At 41.8% G+C, this 25,903-nt stretch overlaps 1 protein-coding gene across 8 annotated transcripts; it reads right to left on the reverse strand.

The window, feature by feature from the left end:
* Positions 1–11,672: 11,672 nt before the first annotated feature.
* On the reverse strand, positions 11,673–16,645 carry LOC123150525 (V-type proton ATPase subunit B2). Of its 8 annotated transcripts, none has more exons than XR_006475154.1 (11): positions 16,239–16,645; positions 15,526–15,637; positions 15,230–15,438; positions 14,637–14,753; positions 14,256–14,384; positions 14,036–14,173; positions 13,672–13,718; positions 13,309–13,524; positions 12,999–13,030; positions 12,824–12,860; positions 11,673–11,922 (listed from the first exon to the last, which is right to left on the reverse strand). XR_006475154.1 is itself a non-coding variant. In XM_044570366.1 (8 exons), exons 1-7 carry the CDS (start codon positions 16,239–16,241, stop codon positions 13,677–13,679), a joined length of 750 nt encoding a protein of 249 aa, XP_044426301.1. In that variant the 5' UTR covers positions 16,242–16,645; the 3' UTR covers positions 11,688–13,524; positions 13,672–13,676. The 8 variants fall into 8 exon arrangements, 2 of the variants coding, with proteins under 2 accessions (XP_044426301.1, XP_044426302.1); XR_006475155.1 differs by having other exon boundaries at positions 11,690–11,922; positions 12,819–12,860; XR_006475151.1 differs by having other exon boundaries at positions 11,688–12,860.
* Positions 16,646–25,903: the final 9,258 nt, after the last annotated feature.

The raw sequence follows: 25,903 nt of genomic DNA on the forward strand, positions 1-25,903 counted from the left end.
GAGGAGGCAAAGTGGGCGCGGGCGGTGCGATGTGGCGCGCCGCGATAGGTCGGGCGGCGGCGGGCGGACGTGTCCGGCCCGATCCGGACGCGTCCGGCGGCAGGAGGAAGAAGAGGCTAGGGTTAGGGGTGGATTTGATCAAGGATTTTTTGGGGGAGGCACCTATTTATACATAGAGGGAGCTAGGAGGCTCCAAATTGAGCATGGTTTTTGGCCACACGGTCGTGATTAAACCACTGAGATGATGGAGGGGGTTTAGTTGGGTTTTGGGCCACTTTGGAGAGGTGTTGGGCTGCAACACACACGAGGCCTTTACGGTTCCTCGGTTAACCGTTGGAATAACAAACAAAGTCCAAATGGCACGAAAGTTGACAGGCGGTCTACCGGTAGTATACCAAGGCCACTTGGCAAGTCTCGGTCCAATCCGAGAATGTTTAACACCTGCACACGAAAAGAGGCAAAAGGGGACACCGGAGGACATAGGAGCGCCGGATTGCAAAACGGACAACGGGGAAAATGCTCGGATGCATGAGACGAACATGTATGCAAATGCGATGAAACGTGATGACATGATATAAAATGCATGACACGCAAGCAAATGACAAGGAAACAACAGCGAATAACTGGAAGACACCTTCTGGTGACCCGATATGCACCTGGTACCCCCGGAACACTTACGATGTCCGAATATCATCGTACAATATATGAATCTTTACCTCTCGACCATTTCGAGACTCCTCGTCATGTCCGTGATCTCATTCGGGACTCCAAACAACATTAGTTCACCAAATCACATAACTCATATAATACAAAATCATCATCCAACATTAAGCGTGCGGACCCTACGGGTTCGAGAACTATGTAGACATGACCGAGACACCTCTCCGGTAAATAACCAATAGCGGAACTTGGATGCTCATATCTGTTCCTACATATCCTATGAAGATCTTTATCGGTCAAACCATAATTACAACATACGTTATTCCTTTTGTCATCGGTATGTTACTTGCTCGAGATTCAATCGTCGGTATCTCTATACCTAGTTCAATCTTGTTACCGGCAACTCTCTTTACTCGTTCCGTAATGCATCATCCCACAACTAACTCATTAATCACATTATTTGCAAGCCTTATCATGATGTGCACTAGATCATTGATGGCGCGCGTTGCTGCGCCCATCTATTTTGAATGTTTTATGATAGAGATAGGATTTTTCTGTAAAATACATGGAGACAAGATAGACTATGAAAAATGCTAAAATAGACCGAAATAAATGTTTCGCTTTTTATGAAAGATACTCCTGTCAGTAGTAAGTAATAACCTAAGAGATAATAACATTGTGTACTATACTAAGCTAGGACAGAGCAACTATCAGTAGTAAGTAATATCCTATCAGATAATAATATTGTGTACTAAGCTAGGACAGAACGACAACTACAACTTTCACTTGGTGAACAAATAGCAGTAACCTTCAATAAGAATATGCAGGGACCTACAATAATGTCGGATATGGCATGGACTGCCAGCTAGCATTTGTAGTTTTGCTCCCAGCTATAGGGATAAAGATCTGAAAATGCAAAAAACCACCACATCTGTCAGGATGGCAATAAAATCTTCATATTTTGCTTGTAGCTCTTCATACAAAGAAACATATTTTCTGAGAAACTTGTGCTCTGTTGCACGCTCACTGAAATGATAAGAACATTTTTTTCAGCAGAAACACAAGAAAACAAAATCCCTTACTATTGAGGTCTCAAACATGTTTTTTTGCAAGAAAGAAAAACTCACTAAATTACACATGAGAGGGAACAAAGCCTGAAGTTGGATATTTTTCTCTGCTTTCTTCAACTCCACAACCTAAATGGAAGACCTATGGGAACAGGTACCAGAGAATTCCATGCACATCCTCCATTACCTCAGTAACAATCCAGGCAGCACCTCAATGGAAACAAGAATCCACCGCTAATCCAACACTAATGGGAAGCAAGACAGCCAATCATCTCATATTTAGAGCGGGAAACAGATCATCATACTGCTGCTATGAGTACAACCTACTGCGCAAAGTATACAGGAAATGCTCATAATCATCATCATCTAGCACGAAGTGCTGTAAAAAAATCATCTGCAAACACACTATGATAAAAGAAAAGGTACATACTAAGAGAAGTTGCATAAGCTTTTGTTCTTTTCCTCGCAAGACATTTCTGTATAGACACTTGAGACAATGGACTGTCGGTGAAGATAAATATCCTTTCCCCCTCTTGAGGGTGACTAAAAATGGCAGAAAACTGATTACACATACATGTACTAAACAAAACTGCTCATTTGCGTAAAATAATCCTACCCCATAAATAATATCAAACGTTTGTATGAATCAACTAAAGGTTTTGGATCACCAAGGCCATTAAAGTCGAAATCTACTATAGATGGCGATATAGAGCCAAATAGACATACTGTTGATCAAGATGTATTACCAAAAGACATCTTTGGTGTAACTTAGATGGCTGAGATACATATATGAAGATGTCTCATCCATTAAGAAGATGAAGCATTGAAGACATCATCCAAAATGACTAATAGAATGATAGGCAAAATGTAGTCCTGGAAAGTAAGTCTGTTGGTGCATCAACACATGACTAACCGATGTCTTTAAAGTAAAAAATAGCCAATATATTTATGAGCAAGCCATATGGTGCCATGGTTATACTAATTAACTACATAGCTAAGAATGTATTTAGGTATTTCTTAATTAAGTTTCAAACTTTGTTTCCCGGCATATAACAATTTGAAAGTGTAGTAACATTAGAAGATATTCCCTTAGTCCCACAATATAAGACGTTTTTGCAAGCTAAAATAGTTTGCAAAAACGACTTATATTGTGGGAGTAGCCGGTAATGTGTTGACCATTGAAGCAACCAATTTCGTCAATAGTTTCTAGAGTTGTAGAGAAGACAACACCTATATGGCAATATATCAGAACTAAGCAACAGAACCAGGAGATGCACATTCGCAATAGAGCACCAAGATAAGAACAGTCGAGGGTACTACAATACACTGACCTGATTAGCTGATTTTGCAGCACATCATCTTCCTGGATGTAGGCCTCCTCCTGCCAATCAACCTATGGTCTTGTTAAAAGCGTATGAGAAGGAAATCATTGGTCTTGTTAAAACCTGGGAAGGGAGAACCAAATTAAACTCTGAAAATCAAACCTCACAAGGGAGGGGAGCGAGGCGTGCAGGAAGATCAAAGATGGGATAAATCCAGATTTCGGCTGATGTGAAGGGGAGAAGCGTATAAGGGCGTCAAATCCAACGCCAGGGAAAGGGATCTAGGCCATTGTTGTGGTCATCACAAACGTGGGGATATGAAGACAACATACTGCAGGGGATTTAACGCTGGAGGTGAGCGCCACAAGATGAATAATAAAGAGCCGCATGTAATGAGGCAGTTGCAGGTTGGGAAAAAGAAACGCGCAACTCAATTAATCGTGCACATCACCCACGATGAATGCTCCCAAGAACCGACGATTGATTGTCTCCTCGAACTCTGGTGGATCATTTTCCCTCCGCTTCACCAAACAGTGAGATGAAGCTTCCTCTCTACCTGCATCGGCATGCAATTAGGGAGGCTCGAACCAGCTCGATCGCATGGTCTGGCTCTATGTCGTCTCCATGGGATCCGTCGCCCCCGCATCGTTCGTGAACCAGCTGGGTCACCCATGGAATGAGCCGCCATGGAAAGGATGAGGAGTGCGGCGGGGTGGCTTCACGTAGGTTAGCGGAGGCTGCTATAGGCCCATAAGGCCCAATTAATCTGAAACGCCCAAAAAAGTTACCAGAGCAGCGGCCCAGGACGGTTTGTGATTGTTAATAGCGAAGTAAGCCAGATTACACGCAATTCACAACAAATCTAATGGCCAAAAATGCTTAGAATTGACGATCAAATGGCTGTGAAGGGTGATGACCTAAGAGGCCTGGAAAGCTGCACAGTTTTAATGTATCTAAATTACCGAGAGGGCCCAGAGATACCTCTCTGATACTCGGAGTGACAAATCCTAATCTCGATCTATGCCAACCCAACAAACACCTTAGGAGATACCTGTAGAACATATTTATAATCACCCAATTACGTTGTGACGTTTGATAGCACACAAGGTATTTCTACGATATCCGGGAGTTGCATAATCTCATAGTCAAAGGAATATGTATATGACATGAAGAAAGCTATAACAATAAAACTGAACGATCAACATGCTAAGCTAACAGATGGGTCTTGTCCATCACATCATTCTCCTAATGATGTGATCCCGTTCATCAAATGACAACACATGTCTATGGTTAGGAAACTTAACCATCTATGATTGACGAGCTAGTCTAGTAAACACTTACTAGGGAAACGGTGTTTTGTCTATGTATCCACACATGTATCAAGTTTTCGATTAATACAATTCTAGCATGAATAATAAACATTTGTCATGATATAAGGAAATATAAATTAACAACTTTATTATTGCCTCTAGGGCATATTTTCTTCAGTCTCCCACTTGCACTAGAGTCAATAATCTAGTTCACATCGCTATGTGATTTAACACCAATAGTTCACATCTTTATGTGATTAATTCACATCGCCATGTGACTAACACCCAAAGGGTTTATTAGAGTCAATAATCTAGTTCACGTCGCTATGTGATTAACACCCAAAGAGTACTAAGGTGTGATCATGTTTTGCTTGTGAGAAAAGTTTAGTCAGCGGGTCTGCCACATTCAGAGCCATATGTATTTTGCAAATTTTCTATGTCTTCAATGCTCTGCTTGGAGCTACTCTAGCTAATTTCTCCCACTTTCAATATGTATCCAGATTGAGACTCAGAGTCATCCGGATTGGTGTAAAAGCTTGCATTGACGTAACTCTTTACGACGAACTATTTATCACCTCCATAACTGAGAAATATGTCCTTAGTCCTCTTAGGTAACTAAGGATAACTTTGACCGCTGTCCAGTGATCCACTCCTGGATCACTATCATACCCCCTAGCCAAACTCATGGCAAGGTACACAATAGGTCTGGTACAGAACATAGCATACTTTATAGAACCTATGGCTGAGGCATAGGAAATGACTTTCATTCTCTTTCTATTTTCTACTGTTGTCGGGTTTTGAGTCTTACTCAATTTTCAAACCTTGCAATACAGGAAAAAACTCCTTCTTTGACTGTTCCATTTTGAACTACTTCAAAATCTTGTAAAGGTATGTACTCATTGAAAAATCTTATCAAGCGTCTTGATATCTCTATAGATCTTGATGCCCAATATGTAAGTAGCTTCACCGAGGTCTTTCTTTGAAAAACTCCTTTCAAACACTCATTTATGCTCTCTACAAAATTCTACATCATTTCTGATAAACAATATGTCATTCACATATACTTATAAGAAATGTTATAGTGCTCCCACTCACTTTCTTGTAAATACAGACTTCAGTTCAAGTCTGTATAAAACTATATATGCTTTGATCAACTCATCAAAGCGTGTATTCCAACTCCGAGATGCTTGCACCAGTCCATATATGGATCGCTGGAGCTGGCACATTTTGTTAGCACCTTTAGTATTGACAAAACCTTCTGGTTGCATCATATACAACTCTTCTTTAATAAATCCATTAAGGAATGTAGTGTTGATATCCATTTGCCAGATTTCATAAAATGCGGCAATTGCTAACATGATTTGGATAGACTTAAGCATCGATACGAGTGAGAAAAACTCATCGTAGTCAACACCTTGAACTTGTCGAAAAACTTTTTTGCGACAATTCGAGCTTTGTAGATAGTAACACTACCATCAGCGTTCGTCTTCCTCTTGAAGATCCATTTATTCTCAATGGCTTGCCGATCATCAGGCAAGTCCACCAAAGTCCACACTTTGTTCTTATAAATGGTCCTATCTCAGATTTCATGGCCTCAAGCCATTTATCGGAATCTGGGCTCATCATCGCTTACTCATAGTTCGTAGGTTCATCATGGTCTAGTAACATGACATCCAGGACGGGATTACCGTACCACTTTAGTGCAGAACATGCTATAGTTGACCTATGAGGTTTGGTAGTAACTTGATCTGAAGTTACATGATCATTATCATCAGCTTCCTCTCTAGTTAGTGTAGGCATCATGGGAACGGTTTTCTATGATGAGCTACTTTCCAATTCGAGAGAAGGTACAATTACCTCATCAAGTTCTACTTTCCTCCCACTCATTTGTTTCGAGAGAAACTCCTTCTTTAGAAAGGATCCATTCTTAGCAACAAAGATATTGTCTTCGGATCTGTGATAGAAGGTGTACCCAACAGTTTCTTTTAGGTATCCTATGAAGACTCACTTCTCCGATTTGGGTTCGAGCTTATTAGGCTGAAGCTTTTTCACACAAGCATCGCAACCCCAAACTTTAAGAAACGACAGGTTAGGTTTCTTGCCAAACCCCAGTTCATACGGTGTCGTCTCAACATATTTAGATGGTGCCCTATTTAACGTGAATGGAGTTGTCTCTAATGCATAACCCCAAAGCGATAGTGGTAAATCGGTAAGAGACATCATAGATCGCACCATATCCAATAAAGTATGGCTATGATGTTTGGACACACTATTACGCTATGGTGTTCCAAGTGGCGTGAGTTGTGAAACTATTCCACATTGTTTTAAATGAAGGACAAACTCGTAACTCAAATATTCACCTCCGTGATCAGATCGTAGAATCTTTATTTTCTTGTTACGATGATTCTCCACTTCACTCTGAAATTCTTTGAACTTTACAAATGTTTCAAACTTGTGTTTCATTAAGTAGATATACCCATATCTGCTCAAATCATCTGTGAAGGTCAGAAAATAATGATACCCACCGCGAGCATCAACACTCATCGGACCGCATACATCAGTATGTATTATTTCCATTAAGTTAGTGGCTCGCTCCATTGTTCTAGAGAACGGAGTTTTAGTCATGTTGCCCATGAGGCATGGTTCACAAGCATCAAATGATTCATAATCAGGTGATTCCAAAAGTCCATCTGCATGGAGTTTCTTCATGCGCTTTACACCAATATGACCTAAATGGCAGTGCCACAAATATGTTGCACTATCATTATCAACTGTGCATCTTTTGGCATCAATATTATGAATATGTGTATCACCACGATCGAGATTCAACAAACCATTCACATTGGGTGTATGACCATAGAAGGTTTTATTCATATAAACAGAACAACAATTATTCTCTGACTTAAGTGAATAACCGCATTGCAATAAACATGATCTAATCATATTAATGCTCAACGTAAACACCAAATAACATTTATTTAGGTTCAATTCTAATCCCAAAGTTAGAGGGAGTGTGCGATGGTCATCATATCAACCTTGGAATTACTTCCAACACACATCGTCACCTCGCCCTTAACTAGTCTCTGTTTTTTGCAACTCATGTTTCGAGTTACTACTCTTAGCAACTGAACCAGTATCAAATACCGAGGGGTTGCTATAAACACTAGTGAAGTATACATCAATAACATGTATATCAAATATACCTTTGTTCACTTTGCCATCCTTCTTATCCACCAAATATCTAGGGCAGTTCCACTTACAGTGACCATTTCCTTTGCAGTAGAAGCACTCAGTTTCAGGTTTGGGTCTAGCTTTGGGCTTCTTCATGGGAGTGGCAACTTTCTTGCCATTCTTTTTGAAGTTCCCTTTCCTTTCCCTTTCCCTTTTTCTTGAAACTAGTGGTCTTGTGAACCATCAACACTTGATGCTATTTCTTGATTTCTACCTTCGCTAATTTCAGCATCGGGAAGAGCTTGGGAATCATTTTCGTAATCCCTTGCATATTATAGATCATCACGAAGTTCTAGTAACTTCGTGACAGTGACTAGAGAACTCTGTCAATCACTATCTTATCTGGAAGATTAACTCCCACTTGATTCAAGTGATTGTAGTACCCAGACATTCCGAGTACATGCTCACTAGCTGAACTATTCTCCTCCATCTTGTAGGCAAAGTACTTGTCAGAGGTTTCATACCTCTCAACACGGGCATGAGTCTGAAATATCATTTTCAGCTTCTTGGAACATCTCATATGCTCCATGGCGTTCAATTTTTTTTGAAGTCCGGGTTCTAAGACGTAAAGCATGGTGCACTAAATTATCAGGTAGTCATCATACCGAGGTTGTAAAACGTTCATAATGTCTGCATCTGCTCCTGCAATAGGTTCGTCACCTAGTGGTGCATTAAGGACATAATTCTTCTGTGCACCAATGAGCATAATCCTCATATCACGGACCTAGTCCGCATCATTGCTACTATCATCTTTCAACATAGTTTTCTCTAGGAACATATCAAAAATAAGCGAGGAGCTACATCGCGAGCTATTCATCTACAACATAATTTGCAAATACTATCAGGACTAAGTTCATGATAAATTAAGTTCAATTAACCATATTACTTAAGAACTCCCACTTAGATAGACATCCCTCGAGTCATCTAAATGATTACGTGATCCATATCAACTAAACCATGTCCGATCAACACGTGAGATGGAGTAGTCTTCAATGGTGAACATCTCTATGTTCATCATATCTACTATATGATTCACGTTTGACCTTTCGGTCTTCAGTGTTTCGAGGCCATGTATGTACATGCTAGGCTCGTCAAGTTTAACCCGAGTATTCCGCATGTGCAAAACTTTCTTGCACTCGTTGTATGTGAACGTAGAGCTTATCACACCCGATCATCACGTGGTGTCTCGGCACGATGAACTCTCGCAACGGTGCATACTCAGGAGAACTCTTATACCTTGAAATTTTTAACGAGGGATCATCTTATAATGCTACCGCCGTACTAAGCAAAATAAGATGCATAAAAGATAAACATCACATGCAATCAAAATATGTGACATGATATGGCCATCATCATCTTGTGCCTTTGATCTCCATCTCCAAAGCACTGTCATGATCTCCATCGTCACCGGCTTGACACCTTGATCTCCATCGTAGCATCATTGTCGTCTCGCCAACTATTGCTTCTACAACTATCGCTTATGGATAGCGATAAAGTAAACCAATTACATGGCGATTGCATTTCATACAATAAAGCGACAACCATAAGGCTCCTGCCAGTTGCCGATAACTTATACAAAACATGATCATCTCATACAACAATGTATATCACATCATGTCTAGACATAGACATGAGTTTTCATTTGATTAACGGGATGACATCATTAGAGAGTGATGTTATTGACTTGACCCATCCATTAGCTTAGCATGATGATCGTTTATTTTGTTGCTATTGCTTTCTTCATGACTTATACATGTTCCTATGACTATGAGATTATGCAACTCCTAAGTACCGGAGGAACACTTTGTGTGCTACCAAACATCAGAACGTAACTGGGTGATTATATAGGTGCTCTACAGGTGTCTCCGATGGTACTTGTTGAGTTGGCATAGATCGAGATTAGGATTTGTCACTCCAATTGTCGGAGAGGTATCTCTGGGCCCTCTCAGTAATGCACATCACAATAAGCCTTGCAAGCAATGTGACTAATGAGTTAGTTGCGGGATGTTGCATTACGGAACAAGGAAAGAGACTTGCCGGTAACGATATTGAACTAGGTATTGAGATACCGACGATCGAATCTCGGGCAAGTAACATACTGATGACAAAGGGAACAACGTATGTTGTTATGCGGTTTGACCGATAAAGATCTTCGTAGAATATGTGGGAGCCAATATGAGCATCCAGGTTCCATTATTGGTTATTGACCGGAGACATGTCTCGGTCATGTCTACATAGTTCTCGAACCCATAGGGTCTGCACGCTTAAAGTTCTGTGACGATCGGTATTATGAGTTTTTGTGTTTTGAAGTACCGAAGGTATTTCGGAGTCCCGGATATGATCACGGACATCACGAGGAGTCTCGAAATGGCCGAGACATAAAGATTGATATATTGGATGACTATGTTCGTGATGGGGAACGTAGTAATTTCAAAAATTTCCTACGCACACGCAAGATGGTGATGCATAGCAACGAGAGGGGAGAGTGTTGTCCACATACCCTCGAACACCGAAAGCAGAAGCGTTAGCACAATGCGGTTGATGTAGTTGTACGTCTTCATGATCCGGCCGATCAAGTACCGAACGCACGACACCTCCGAGTTCTGCACACGTTCAACTCGATGACGTCCCTCGAACTCCGATCCAGCCGAGTGTTGAGGGAGAGTTTCGTCAGCACAACGGCGTGGTGATGATGATGATGTTCTACCGACGCAGGGCTTCGCCTAAGCACCGCTATGATATGACCCAGATGGATTATGGTGAAGGGGGGCACCGCACACGGCTAAGAGATCAAGAGATCAATTGTTGTGTCTTTGGGATGCCCCCTGCCCCCATATATAAAGGATTGGAGGAGGGGGAGGGCCAGCCCTCTCTATGGCGTGCCCTAGGGGAGTCCTACTCCCACCGGGAGTAGGATCCCCCCTTTCCTAGTAGAACTAGGAGCCCTTCCAAGTAGTAGGAGTAGGAGGGAAGGAAAGGGAAGGGAAAAGGAGAAGGAAGGAAGGGGGCGCCCCCCTCCCTAGTCCAATTCGGACCAGCCCATGGGGAGGGGTGCGGCCACCCTTTGAGGCATTTCTCTCCTTTCCCGTGTGACCCATTAAGGCCCAATACGAATTCACGTAACTCCCCGGTACTCCCGAAAATACCTGAATCACTCGGAACCTTTCTGATGTCCGAATATAGTCATCCAATATATCGATCTTTACGTCTCGGCCATTTCGAGACTCCTTGTCATGTCCCCAATCTCATCTGGGACTCCGAACTCCTTCGGTACATCAAAACACATAAACTCATAATATAACCGTCATCGAACTTTAAGCGTGCGGACCCTACGGGTTCGAGAACTATGTAGACATGACCGAGACACGTCTCCGGTCAATAATCAATAGCGGAACCTGGATGCTCATATTGGCTCCTACATATTCTACGAAGATCTTTGTCAAACCGCATAACAACATATGTTGTTCCCTTTGTCATCGGTATGTTACTTGCCCGAGATTCGATCGTCGGTATCTCAATACCTAGTTCAATTTCGTTACCGGCAAGTCTCTTTACTCGTTCCGTAACACATCATCCCGCAACTAACTCATTAGTTGCAATGCTTGCAAGGCTTATCACTACTGGAATCTGGCACTTTGCCATCTGCCATGACAAATGGCAAAGGCATGGTCGGCGGATGGCAAAGGCTTTGCCATCTGCCAGCAGATGGCAAACAGTTTGTCTGAAACCCTGCCGGCAAAGACTTCTTTGCTATCTGCTGGCTGATGGCAAAGAGCCTGTGGCTTTGCCATCAGCTGGCAGATGACAAAGGCTCTTAACGGGGTTAGCCCCGTTAGAAGGCTAACGGCATACTTTGCCGTCTGCCATCTGCTGGCAGACGGCAAAGAGCCCAAATAGGCCAGCCCAAATTTTACATGTAGATGACACGTGGCCTCTTTGCCGTCTGCCAGCAGATGGCAAAGTGACTATATTGCCCCATTTAATTTTGTTTTTTCTTATATCAATTCATTTTCACAGAAAATCAAACACAAATATATTTATATTACCAATATAGCATATTCAACACATATTACCAATAGTCATGAACACATATATATCCAACACGTGTTACCAATAGTAGCAAGTTTCATCCGTACATATACATAGTTTCATCAATATTACACAGTTTCATCCATAGGTAGCAAGTTTCACAAGGTCAAAACAAAAACTAAATACAAGCACTCCATCAACCCAAGCTTCCGTGATCTTAAGCAACATCACCTCATTTCCAATAGAAATATGACCAGCTCATTTTCAAAGTAAAGATACTCATCCTTGAAAAGTGAAACAAAACTGCAGAAGAGCAAGGTGTCAAAATCAGATGAGAAATTAGATATTGGTAGTGAAACAAACTCACGGAACCACATCACCGAGAAGGCCGCAGGAATGAGTCTCACATTGGGAACAACTATCCACAAGTCATGTACCAAAGATTCCAGGACAGTTAAGAGAATCTACTGGTATAAAAATAATGCAAAGAGGAGCCATGAAGAGGTATCTATTAGCAGTGAAAACTGAAACGACAACTACTTTATTGTGAGTTGTACTCTATACGTATTTATAGTATTCTTGTTAATACAGACCAAGGAAAGTGTGTATACTCACATTTAAACTATTAAACTAAAATCTGGATTAGGCTAATGTTTTTCCAAAGATAATCCCGTCAACTCAGTTTAACTACACACATCACATTTTGAAGCGGTAGGTGTTATGAAATAATTAATTCCAGTAGGCCTTCATAAACCTCTCCCCACCAAACTTCCTTCTTTGTGTATATTCATAATGAGCAGGTACAACTACTACTTGCTGCACACATTTCCCCCAAAGCACTAACCCAAACATGTACTGCGGTGCACCGAAAGCAGGGGACACACATGTTTCCCCAAGCAGCAAGCAGAAAGCAAATCAGCAGGGTAACATACGCAAACAAGAACATGCAGCAAGAAGCAATCAAGCGGGACAATTAGAGGCTGAGAGCACATCTAAACTTGCTGAGTAATGACACAGACGTCAAACAACCTGGACAGGAAGGGAAACAAGAGCATCGGCACAGAAGAACAGTTTTGGTACTACAAGCCATATTGCTACAAAACTATAGCTGTTTCTATTAACCAATTCAAACATGGACTGGATAAATTCCGCGGACGACAACTGCAAAGTAATAAATATGTCAGCTATGAAAAACCTACCCTACCTGGAGGTCCCTTTGCACCACCGATATGGATTTCAACCTGCACATAGGAGTGAAAACAAACCAGGGAAGATGATTACTTGCAAGATTCTTTCACAATAATTATTGATGATCCTTTTCTACCAATAATACATCCCATTTTTCCAGGAGGCACAACCAAGAGCGAAAGGATATCTACCTCAGGAACACAAGCTTCAGCTTCAATGTCATCTGTCAACAATGTTTAATTGATTTTGTTCTATAAGTTGAATATATCAAAACTTCATAAAATGAATTAAAGACTGAAAAGCAAATAGACCCATTGTCATTTCATATTAGTTCTTATATGACGATTCTGCACCTACAAGGCTACAATGCTGAACCATGAAGCAAACCCCAATCATTAGGTTACAAATTTATGATTTATATCTGGAGAACAAAAAGTAAAACAGATTTGGCCATACAGAAACCTTCCTAGATTTGAACGGAAAGGGTGTAAACAAACTGACCAGGGACAGTTGCAAGAGGCGGCCAATCTTCATGTTGGTTGTCATTTATGCAAAAACACCTACAGTATAGCTCACTTTGTACTGCCAGACGCCATGAAGATACTTTGCTCAACTTCTCCATCATTTTCTCTTGTATATTGAGAAGGAAGCGCACATCATCTGATGCTGCTCGAATCATCACTTCAGATAAGGGCCTATTTTCCAGAAATTTGGGTCCTAAAAATCCATCAAATTACAATAAATTGTTAGTTTCAAGAAAATATAGCGGCACAATGGAAATCATGTGCCTGTCCATTATCTGTTCAGGCCTGGGAAAAATAATATTCTAAATAATAGCTCTATAATTTTCTTCACAATTCTAACCTGCCTTAGAAGGGCATGGACTTCTTCCTTTTCAGGATATGGCATTCCTACACAAAGAAGTACAACAGTATCACACCACACAATCAATCAAATGCAAAGCACAAAAGAAATTGAGGTTCAATCCTTCATAGATTTAGTAAACATCTGCATGGTATTTAGAGCAGAAAGACTATTTGGCATGATGTTTTACAGAAGCAACAAACTGCTAGCAAGAGTAATGGAACCACAATACATTACTTCCATATTTACTGGGTTATGTGTTGCTAACAGAAATCCTGCGGTAACTCCAGTTGATGGGAGACAATGTCCAACATGTTTCTACAGTAAAATCCAGGAAAATATTACTGGAGGCAAGAGCCCTTACTTCACGAAGTGCATCTGCATATGAACTCATGTCAGTCAGGATGACAAGAACATGCTTCCCACACTCATATGCCAAGTATTCCGCTGTGGTGAGAGCAATTCTTGGAGTAATAATACGCTCGATGGTAGGATCATTTGCCTATGAACAAAAGTAAGGGGTAAAATCCTTAGAGCAACAAGTGAAGGAAAGAAAAGAGAGGGGAAAAGGTACGTAGATGTACCAGATTAAGAAATAAGGTAACTCTCTCCATTGAACCATTCTCCTCGAAATCACGCTTGAAAAATTGTGTTGTTTCCATGTTTACTCCCATAGCTGCAAAGACAATAGCAAAATTGTCCTCCTCGGCATTCTACAACAATTGTAGCAGATGCGTGAATGTCAAACTAATGATCTAGCATGGAGAAAAAACTAGACAGGATGTTCGGAATAAATCAATGTAACTGAGAATTATACGAATTAATAGATACTGTTAATTAAATTATAATTATTATAATTTGCACACTTAAGTTTGCCATGTAAACCAGACCAATGACAGGCACAGTGCTAGAAGCTCCCACACCAGGTGGGGGTATGGGGAAGAATTATACGAGGCAAGCCTTACCCCTACACAGTGCAATGCAGAGAGGCTGCGTCGAACCCAGGACCTCTTGGCACAAGCGGGGAGTACTTCATCACTGCGCCATGTAAACCAGACCAAGATTGTACACAATACAAGTACCTACTTCTTCGAAGTTAGAACAAAGACCACAGAAAATAACAATGTATTGCAAGTCCATGTTGTAAACTATGATTCGCTGGCCATCCCAAGAGGATACGGATTAACATATAGAGTTGCCTACTGCAAGCATCGCGCATTGATGGCTACAGCACCCAGAATGATAAATGAACAATAATGGGCCAACAACGTGTGATGCCATATTAGGTAGATATTTTTTCCCATCAAACTCATCCAAAACTAATCACTTCGAGTGTGTGTAGAACATTTTAGTACGGGGGAGAAAGGTTTGGATGGTCCATAGAAAAGTTCACATATCAGTGTACAAGCCTGGTTGATGGAGCAAACAGCCCTCAACAGTTAGTTATTTCAGCTTCAGCTTCATTATAATTATTTCTGGCTACTTCTGAGAGTTATCCAAATAATTTTAATAGATAAATACTGTGGGCATCAAATACTTGTTTTGGCTTTATATATACCTCCAAGATATTATCAGTCTTCTCTTTACGCTTTACTAGCCGAGCCTGACGGCAAATCTGAGCAGCAATTTCATTGTGTGGCAGACCTGCAGCGGAGAACAGAGGGATCTTCTGACCACGAGCGATAGAATTCATGACATCAATTGTAGATATGCCAGTCTGAATCATTTCTTCAGGGTATGTCCGTTCGCTGGGATTGATAGAACTTCCTGTATGAGATTAATAACAAAAAAGTTCTGCATCAAATTCTATGTAGCCTGAAATCTTCTGCATATTTGAACCCAGCTAACTCTTACCAGAAATATCCAGGTATGCCTCTGGTAAAATTGGTGGGCCATTGTCTATAGGTTTACCAGAACCATTGAAAATGCGTCCAAGCATATCCAGTGACACTCGAGTTTTTAGAACCTTTAAAATGCAAAAAAAAAAGATATAAATGAGCCAAAATGCAAACAAATTTTGTTTCAAAAAATTTAAGCAATAGCACAAAGACCACGCAACCGTAGACGATTAAACAGAAAAATATTCATTGACACCAATTTATGAGTAGTGCACAAGAGCATCTTTACTGCTACATGTGAGTGCAAGTCTCAGGGGAAATCGATATTACCTCACCAGTGAATTGCACAGTTGTATATTTGTTGTCAATACCGGAAGTTCCCTCAAAAACCCGTGAGTGATTTTCTCAAGTTTCATGAACAATGAAAGAAAGGTAGGTAGAAAAGGAAAAACTGTACATTCACATATAATTGGAGTTTGAATTCATCTCAATGTCGGAGGTGAACTGAAGACGATGAAAAGACAAAGACAACTAACTGTCAAATGATGCTTAAATTGAGATAATGTGATAGGAATATTGCATAATTGTTTCCAGTATGACCAAGAAAGTTATGGCTACAGACAGCAAATGATCTTAGATTTGGAGGTTTTCTAACACATGAGATAAACCATATAAGGCATCTCTGTTTCCAATGAAAATATACCATAAATAAATTTGAATAAAAGATACCATCTCTGTTTAACAGGAGCCAAGCTGCAAGAAATCCATCAACGGTGGCTCAGATCCCGCGCCAGCCCGACCAGCCCCTCGAACGGAACGCATCAAGGGCCCCGCCTCTCAGTCCACAGCCCGCGCCGCCGCGGACATCCCGAGCCCCGTGGAGTGCGCCGCCGGCCGCAGGCGCCGCGACGGCGGTGGTCCCGCTCATGGAGTCGTCCATGGCCGCCGCCGCGTGCATCTCCTCGTTGACCCCGACTATCGACCACCGGAACGCGAAGAGGAGGGAGGGGCTCGCGATGCAGCAGGGCGGGCCGGTGGAGGAGTAGCAGCAGGGCGGCGGCGGGGCTCCTAGGGCGCAGAAGGAGGAGGAGGAGGAGGGAGGGAGCGGCGGCGGGTGAGGAAGGAAGGAGCGAGGGGCGTGCGGCTGTAGTATGTTTTTTTTACCTGGATGGGTGGGGAGAGAGGGAGGGGATAACCCCACAGTTTTTTTTACTCCCTCCGGTCCTTTTTACTCTGCACATTGGTTTTGCCGAAAGTCAAACTTTGATAAGTTTGACCAAATTTATATTAAAAATTATCAGCATCTATAATATCTAATAAATATAATATGAAAATATATTTCAAGATGAATCTAATGATATTGGTGTTGTTATGTGAATGTCTATAATTTTTTATATAAACTTGGTCAAAGTTGGATGAGATTGACTTCAGACAAACCTAATATGCAAAGTAAAAAGGACCGGAGGGAGTACCTCGAAAAAAATAACCCCATTTCTTTGCCGTCTGCCAGCAGATGGCAAAGAACCTTTGCCGTCTGCCAGCAGATGGCAAAGAGGTGGGGCTGGTATGCCGTTACACTCTTGACGGCCACATGATTTGCCAACCTCTTTGCCATCTGCTGGCACATGGCAAAGATTATTTGTCATCCACTAGCAGATGGCAAAGAATTGGCTGATGGAAACCATGTTCTTTTCCGTCTGTCAGTTGTTTGCCATCTGTTTTTTATAAGCAGATGGCAAAGACGTTCTTTGCCATCAGCTGGTAGATGGCAAAGAGCTGGCCGATGGCAAATTCCCTGTTTCCAGTAGTGTATAGTGATGTGCATTACCGAGTGGGCCCAGAGATACCTCTCCGACAATCGGAGTGACAAATCCTAATCTCGAAATATGCCAACCCAACAAGTACCTTCGGAGACACCTGTAGAGCACCTTTATAATCACCCATTTACGTTGTGATGTTTGGTAGCACACAAAGCGTTTCTCCGGTAAACGGGAGTTGCATAATCTCATAGTCATAGGAACATGTATAAGTCATGAAGAAAGCAATAGCAACAAACTAAACGATCAAGTGCTATGCTAACGGAATGGGTCAAGTCAATCACATCATTCTCTAATGATGTGATCCCGTCAATCAAATGACAACTCATGTCTATGGCTAGGAAACTTAACCATCTTTGATTCAACGAGCTAGTCAAGTAGAGGCATACTAGTGAAATACTGTTTGTCTATGTATTCACACATGTATTATGTTTCCGGTTAATACAATTCTAGCATGAATAATAAACATTTATCATGATATAAGGAAATAAATAATAACTTTATTATTGCCTCTAGGGCATATTTCCTTCAGTCTCCCACTTGCACTAGAGTCAATAATCTAGTTCACATCGCCATGTGATTTAACATCAATAGTTCACATCACCATGTGATTAACACCCATAGTTCACATCGTCATGTGACCAACACCCAAAGGGTTTACCAGAGTCAATAATCTAGTTCACATCGCTATGTGATTAATACCCAAAGAGTACTAAGGTGTGATCATGTTTTGCTTATGAGGGAAGTTTAGTCAACGGGTCTGCTGCATTTAGATCCGTATATATTTTGCAAATTTCTATCTCAACAATGCTCTGCACGGATCTACTCTAGCTAATTGCTCCCACTTTAAATATGTATCCAGATTGAGACTTTGAATCATCTGGATCAGTGTCAAAACTTGCATCGACGTAACCCTTTACGACGAACCTTTTGTCACCTTCATAATCGAGAAACATATCCTTATTCCAGTAAGGATAATTTTGACCAATGTCCAGTGATCTACTCCTAGATCACTATTGTACTCCCTTGCCAAACTCAGGGCAGGGTATACAATAGGTCTGGTGCACAGCATGACATACTTTATAGAACCTATGGCTAAGGCATGGGGAATGACTTTCATTCTCTCTCTATCTTCTGTCGTGGTCGGGTTTTGAGTCTTACTCAACTTCACACCTTATAACACAGGCAAGAACTCCTTCTTTGACTGTTCCATTTTGAACTACTTCAAAATCTTGTCAAGGTATGTACTCATTGAAAAACTTATCAAGCATCTTGATCTATCTCTATAGATCTTGATGCTCAATATGTAAGCAGCTTCACTGAGGTCTTTCTTTGAAAAACTCCTTTCAAACATTCATTTATGCTTTGCAGAATAATTCTACATTATCTCCGATCAACAATATGTCATTCACATATACTTATCAGAAATGTTGCAGTGCTCCCACTCACTTTCTTGTAAATACAGGCTTCACCGCAAATCTGTATAAAACTATATGCTTTGATCAACTTATCAAAGCGTATATTCCAACTCCGAGATGCTTGCACCAGTCCATAGATGGATCGCTGGAGCTTGCATATTTTGTTAGTACCTTTAGGATTGACAAAACCTTCTGGTTGCATCATATACAACTCTTCTTTAATAAATCCATTAAGGAATGCAGTTTTGTTTATCCATTTGCCAGATTTCATAAAATGCGGCAATTGCTAACATGATTCGGACAGACTTAAGCGTAGATACGAGTGAGAAACTCTCATCGTAGTCAACGCCTTGAGCTTGTCGAAAACATTTTTGCGACAATTCTAGATTTATAGATAGTAACACTACTATCAGCGTCCGTCTTCCTCTTGAAGATCCATTTAATCTCAATGGCTCGCCGATGAATGGGCAAGTCAATCAAAGTCCATACTTTGTTCTCATACATGGACCTCATCTCAGATTTCATGGCCTCAAGCCATTTCGCGGAATCTGGGCTCATCATCGCTTCCTCATAGTTTGTAGACTCGTCATGGTCAAGTAACATGACCTCCAGAACAGGATTACCGTACCACTCTGGTGCGAATCTCACTCTGGTTTACCTACGAGGTTCGGTAGCAACTTGATCTGAAGTTACATGATCATCATCATTAGCTTCCTCACTGATTGGTGTAGTAGTCACAGGAACATATTTCTATGATGAACTACTTTCCAATAAGGGAGCAGGTACAATTACCTCATCAAGTTCTACTTTTCTCCCACTCACTTCTTTCGAGAGAAACTCCTTCTCTAGAAAGGATCCATTCTCAGCAACGAATATCTTGCCTTCGGATCTGTGATAGAAGGTGTACCCAACATTTTATTTTGGGTATCCTATGAAGACGCACTTCTCCGATTTGGGTTTGAGCTTATCAGGTTGAAACTTTTTCACATAAGCATTGCAACCTCAAACTTTAAGAAACGACAGCTTAGGTTTCTTGCCAAACCATAGTTCATACGGTGTCGTCTCAACGGATTTAGATGGTGCTCTATTTAACGTGAATGCAGTTGTCTCTAATGCATAACCCCAAAACGATAGTGGTAGGTCGGTAAGAGACATCATAGATCGCACCATATCTAATAAAGTATGGTTATGACGGTCGGACACACCATTACACTATGGTGTTCCAGGTGGCGTGAGTAGTGAAACTATTTCACATTGTTTTAACTGAAGTCCAAACTCTTAACTCAAATATTTTATCTCTGCGATCATATCGTAGAAACTTTTGTTTTCTTGTTACGATGATTCTCCACTTCACTCTGAAATTCTTTGAACTTTTCAAATGTTTCAGACTTGTGTTTCATTAAGTAGATATACCCATATCTGCTCAAATCATCTGTGAAGGTTAGAAAATAACGATACTTGCCGTGAGACTTAACACTCATCGGACTGCATACATCAGTATGTATTATTTCTAATAAGTCAGTTGCTCGCTCCATTGTTCCGGAGAACGGAATCTTAGTCATCTTGTCCATGAGGCATGGTTCGCAAGCATCAAGTGATTCATAATCAAGTGATTCCAAAAGTCCATCAGCATGGAGTTTCTTCATGCGCTTTACACCAATATGACCTAAACGGCAGTGCCACAAATAAGTTGCACTATCATTATTAACTTTGCATCTTTTGGTTTCAATATTATGAATATGTGTATCACTACGATCGAGATCCAACGAACCATTTTCATTGGGTGTGTAACCATATAAGGTTTTATTCATGTAAACAGAACAACAATTTATTCTCTTACTTAAATGAATAACTGTATTGCAATAAACATGATCAAATCATATTCATGCTCAACGCAAACACCAAATAACACTTATTTAGGTTCAACACTAATCCTGAAAGTATAGGGAGTGTGCGATGATGATCATATCAATCTTGGAACCACTTCCAAAACACATTGTCACTTCACCCTTAACTAGTCTCTGTTCATTCTGCAACTCCCGTTTCGAGTTACTACTCTTAGCAACTGAACCAGTATCAAATACCAAGGGGTTGCTCCGAACACTAGTAAAATACACATCAATAATCTGTATATCAAATATACCTTTGTTCACTTTGTCATCCTTCTTATCCGCCAAATACTTGGGGCAGTTCCGCTTCCAGTGACAAGTCCCTTTGCAGTAGAAGCATTTAGTCTCAGGCTTAGGACCAGACTTGGGCTTCTTCACTTGAGCAGCAACTTGCTTGCCATTCTTCTTGAAGTTCCCCTTCTTCCCTTTGTCCTTTTCTTGAAACTAGTGGTCTTGTCTACCATCAACACTTGATATTTTTCTTGATTTCTACCTTCGTTGATTTCAGCATTACGAAGAGCTTGGGAATAGTTTCCGTTATCCCTTGCATATCATAGTTCATCACGAAGTTCTACTAACTTGGTGATGGTGACTAGAGAATTATATCAATCACTATCTTATCTGGAAGATTAATTCCCACTTGATTCAAGCGATTGTAGTACCCAGACACTCTGAGCACATACTCACTGCTTGAGCTATTCTTCTCCATCTTTTTAGCTATAGAACTTGTTGGAGACGTCATATCTCTTAACTCGGGTATTTACTTGAAATATTAACTTCAACTCCTGGAACATCTCATATGGTCCATGACGTTCAAAACGTCTTTAAAATCCCGATTCTAAGATGTTAAGCATGGTGCACTAAACTATCAAGTAGTCATCATATTGAGCTAGCCAAATGTTCATGACGTCTGCATCTGCTCCTGCAATAGGCCTGTCACCTAGCGGTGCATCAAGGACATAATTCTTCTATGCAGCAATGAGGATAATCCTCAGATCACAGATCCAATCCGCATCATTGCTACAAACATTTTTCAACTTAGTTTTCTCTAGGAACATATCAAAAATAAAACAGAGGAGCTAAACGCGAGCTATTGATCTACAACATAGATATGCTAATACTACCAGGACTAAGTTCATGATAAATTAAAGTTCAACTAATCATATTACTTAAGAACTCCCACTTAGATAGACATCCCTCTAATCATCTAAGTGATCACGTGATCCATATCAACTAAACCATAATCGATCATCACATGAAATGGAGTAGTTTTCAATGGTGAACATCATTATGTTGATCATATCTACTATATGATTCACGCTCGACCTTTCGGTCTCCAGTGTTCTGAGGCCATATCTGCATATGCTAGGCTCGTCAAGTTTAACCCGAGTATTTCTGCGTGTGCAAAACTGGCTTGCACCCGTTGTAGATGGATGTAGAGCTTATCACACCCAATCATCACGTGGTGTCTGGGCACGACGAACTTTGGCAACGGTGCATACTCAGGGAGAACACTTTTATCCTAAAATTTAGTGAGAGATCATCTTATAATGCTACCGTCATAACTAAGTAAAGTAAGATGTATAAAAGATAAACATCACATGCAATCAAAATATGTGACATGATATGGCCATCGTCGTCTTGTGCCTTTGATCTCTATCTCCAAAGCATCGTCATGATCTCCATCGTCACCGACATGACACCATGATCTCCATCATCTTGATCTATATCAATGTGCCGTCACATGGTCGTCTCGCCAACTATTGCTCTTGCAACTATTGCTATCGCATAGCGATAAAGTAAAGCAATTATTTGGCTCTTGCATCTTATGCAATAAAGAGACAACCATAAGGCTTCTGCTAGTTGCCGATAACTTCAACAAAACATGATCATCTTATACAACAACTTATATCTCATCACGTCTTGACCATATCACATCACAACATGCCCTGCAAAAACAAGTTAGACGTCCTCTACTTTGTTGTTGCAAGTTTTACGTGGCTGCTACAGGCTTAGCAAGAACCGTTCTTACCTACGCATCAAAACCACAACGATAGTTTGTCAAGTTAGTGATGTTTTAACCTTCTCAAGGACCGGGCATAGCCACACTCGGTTCAACTAAAGTTGGAGAAACTGACACCCGCTAGTCGCCTGTGTGCATAGCACGGCGGTAAAACCAGTCTCGCGTAAGCGTACGCGTAATGTCGGTTCGGGCCGCTTCATCCATCAATACCGCTAAAGCAAAGTGTGACATGCTGGTAAGCAGTATGACTTATATCGCCCACAACTCACTTGTGTTCTACTTGAAGGAAATATGCCCTAGAGGCAATAATAAAGTTATTATTTATTTCCTTATAATCATGATAAATGTTTATTATTCATGCTAGAATTGTATTTACCGGAAACATAATACATGTGTGAATACATAGACAAACAAAGTGTCACTAGTATGCCTCTACTTGACTAGCTCGTTAATCAAAGATGGTTATGTTTCCTAACCATGAACAATGAGTTGTTATTTGATTAACGAGGTCACATCATTAGTAGAATGATCTGATTGACATGACCCATTCCATTAGCTTAGCACCCGATCGTTTAGTATGTTGCTATTGCTTTCTTCATGACTTATACATGTTCCTATGACTATGAGATTATGCAACTCCCGTTTACCGGAGGAACACTTTGGGTACTACCAAACGTCACAACGTAACTGGGTGATTATAAAGGAGTACTACAGGTGTCTCCAATGGTCGATGTTGGGTTGGCGTATTTCGAGATTAGGATTTGTCACTCCGATTGTCGGAGAGGTATCTCTGGGCCCTCTCGGTAATACACATCACATAAGCCTTGCAAGCATTACAACTAATATGTTAGTTGTGAGATGATGTATTACGGAACGAGTAAAGAGACTTGCCGGTAACGAGATTGAACTAGGTATTGGATACCGACGATCGAATCTCGGGCAAGTAACATACCGATGACAAAGGGAACAACGTATGTTGTTATGCGGTCTGATCGATAAAGATCTTCGTAGAATATGTAGGAGCCAATATGGGCATCCAGGTCCCGCTATTGGTTATTGACCCGAGACGTGTCTCGGTCATGTCTACATTGTTCTCGAACCCGTAGGGTCCGCACGCTTAAGGTTACGATGACAGTTATATTATGAGTTTATGCATTTTGATGTACCGAAGGTTGTTCGGAGTCCCGGATGTGATCACGGACATGACGAGGAGTCTCGAAATGGTCGAGACGTAAAGATTGATATATTGGAAGCCTATATTTGGATATCGGAAGTGTTCCGGGTGAAATCGGGATTTTACCGGAATACCGGGAGGGTTACCGGAACCCCCCGGGAGCTATTTGGGCCATAGTGGGCCTTAGTGGAAAAGAGAAGGGGCTGCCCTAGATGGGCTGCGCCCCCCCCCCTTCCCCTAGTCCTATTAGGACTAGGAGAGGTGGCCGGCCCCCTCCTCCTCTTTTCCCCTCCGAGGAATCCTAGTTGGACTAGGATTGGAGGGGGAATCCTACTCCCAGAGGGAGTAGGACTCTCCTGCGCCTCCCCCCCTTGGCCGGCCAGCCTCCCCTCCTCTCCTCCTTTATATACGGAGGCAGGGGCACCTCTAAACACACAAGTCGACACAAGTTGATCCACGTGATCTATTCCTTAGCCGTGTGCGGTGCCCCCTGCCACCATATTCCTCGATAATACTGTAGCAGAGTTTAGGCGAAGCCCTGCTGCTGTAGTTCATCAAGATCGTCACCACGCCGTCGTGCTGACGGAACTCTTCCCCGACACTTTGCTGGATCGGAGTCCGGGGATCGTCATCGAGCTGAACGTGTGCTCGAACTCGGAGGTGCCGTAGTTTCGGTGCTTGATCGGTTGGATCGTGAAGACGTACGACTACTTCCTCTACGTCGTGTCATCGCTTCCGCAGTCGGTCTGCGTAGGGTACGTAGACAATACTCTCCCTCTCGTTGCTATGCATCACATGATCTTGCGTGTGCGTAGGAAATTTTTTGAAATTACTATGAAACCCAACACTACTCATGCATATTACATCAATGCATAAAACCTGGCTCGGATGCCACTGATGGGGAACGTAGTAATTTCAAAAATTTCCTATGGACACGCAAGATCATGGTGATGCCTAGCAACGAGAGGGGAGAGTGTTGTCCACGTACCCTCATAGACCGAAAATGGAAGCGTTAGCACAACGCGGTTGATGTAGTCGTACGTCTTCACGATCCGACCGATCAAGTACCAAACGCACGGCACCTCCGAGTTCTGTACACGTTCAACTCGATGAGGTCCCTCGAACTCCAATCTAGCCAAGTGTTGAGGGAGAGTTTCGTCAGCATGACGGCGTGGTGATGATGATGATGTTCTACCGACGCAGGGCTTCGCCTAAGCACCGCTACGATATGACCGAGGTGGATTATGGTGGAGGGGGCACCGCACACGGCTAAGAGATCAAGAGATCAATTGTTGTGCCTTTGGGGTGCCCCCTGCCCCCATATATAAAGGAGTGGAGGAGGGGGAGGGCCGACCGTCTCTATGGCGCGCCCTAGGGGAGTCCTACTCCCACCGGGAGTAGGATTCCCCCTTTCCTAGTAGAACTAGGAGCCCTTCCAAGTAGTAGGAGTAGGAGGGAATGAAAGGGAAGGGAAAAGGAAAAGGAAGGAAGGGGGCGCCGCCCCTCCCTAGTCCAATTCGGACCAGCCCATGGGGAGGGGTGCGGCCACCCTTTGAGGCCTTTCTCTCCTTTCCCGTATGCCCATTAAGGCCCAATACGAATTCCCGTAACTCCTCGGTACTCCCAAAAATACCCGAATCACTCGGAACCTTTCTGATGTCCGAATATAGTCGTCCAATATATCGATCTTTACGTCCCGACCATTTGGAGACTCCTTGTCATGTCCCCGATCTCATCCAGGACTCCGAACTCCTTCGGTACATCAAAACACATAAACTCATAATATAACCGTCATCAAACTTTAAGCGTGCGGAGAACTTTAAGCGTGCGGACCCTACAGGTTCGAGAACTATGTAGACATGACCAAGACTCGTCTCCGGTCAATAACCAATAGTGGAACCTGGATGCTCATATTGGCTCCTACATATTCTACGAAGATCTTTATCGGTCAAACTGCATAACAACATACGTTGTTCCCTTTGTCATCGGTATGTTACTTGCCTGAGATTCGATCGCCGGTATCTCAATACCTAGTTCAATCTCGTTACCGGCAAGTCTCTTTACTCTTCCATA

Source organism: Triticum aestivum, chromosome 7A, assembly GCF_018294505.1.
Source record: "Triticum aestivum cultivar Chinese Spring chromosome 7A, IWGSC CS RefSeq v2.1, whole genome shotgun sequence".
Taxonomy (NCBI): Eukaryota; Viridiplantae; Streptophyta; class Magnoliopsida; order Poales; family Poaceae; genus Triticum; species Triticum aestivum.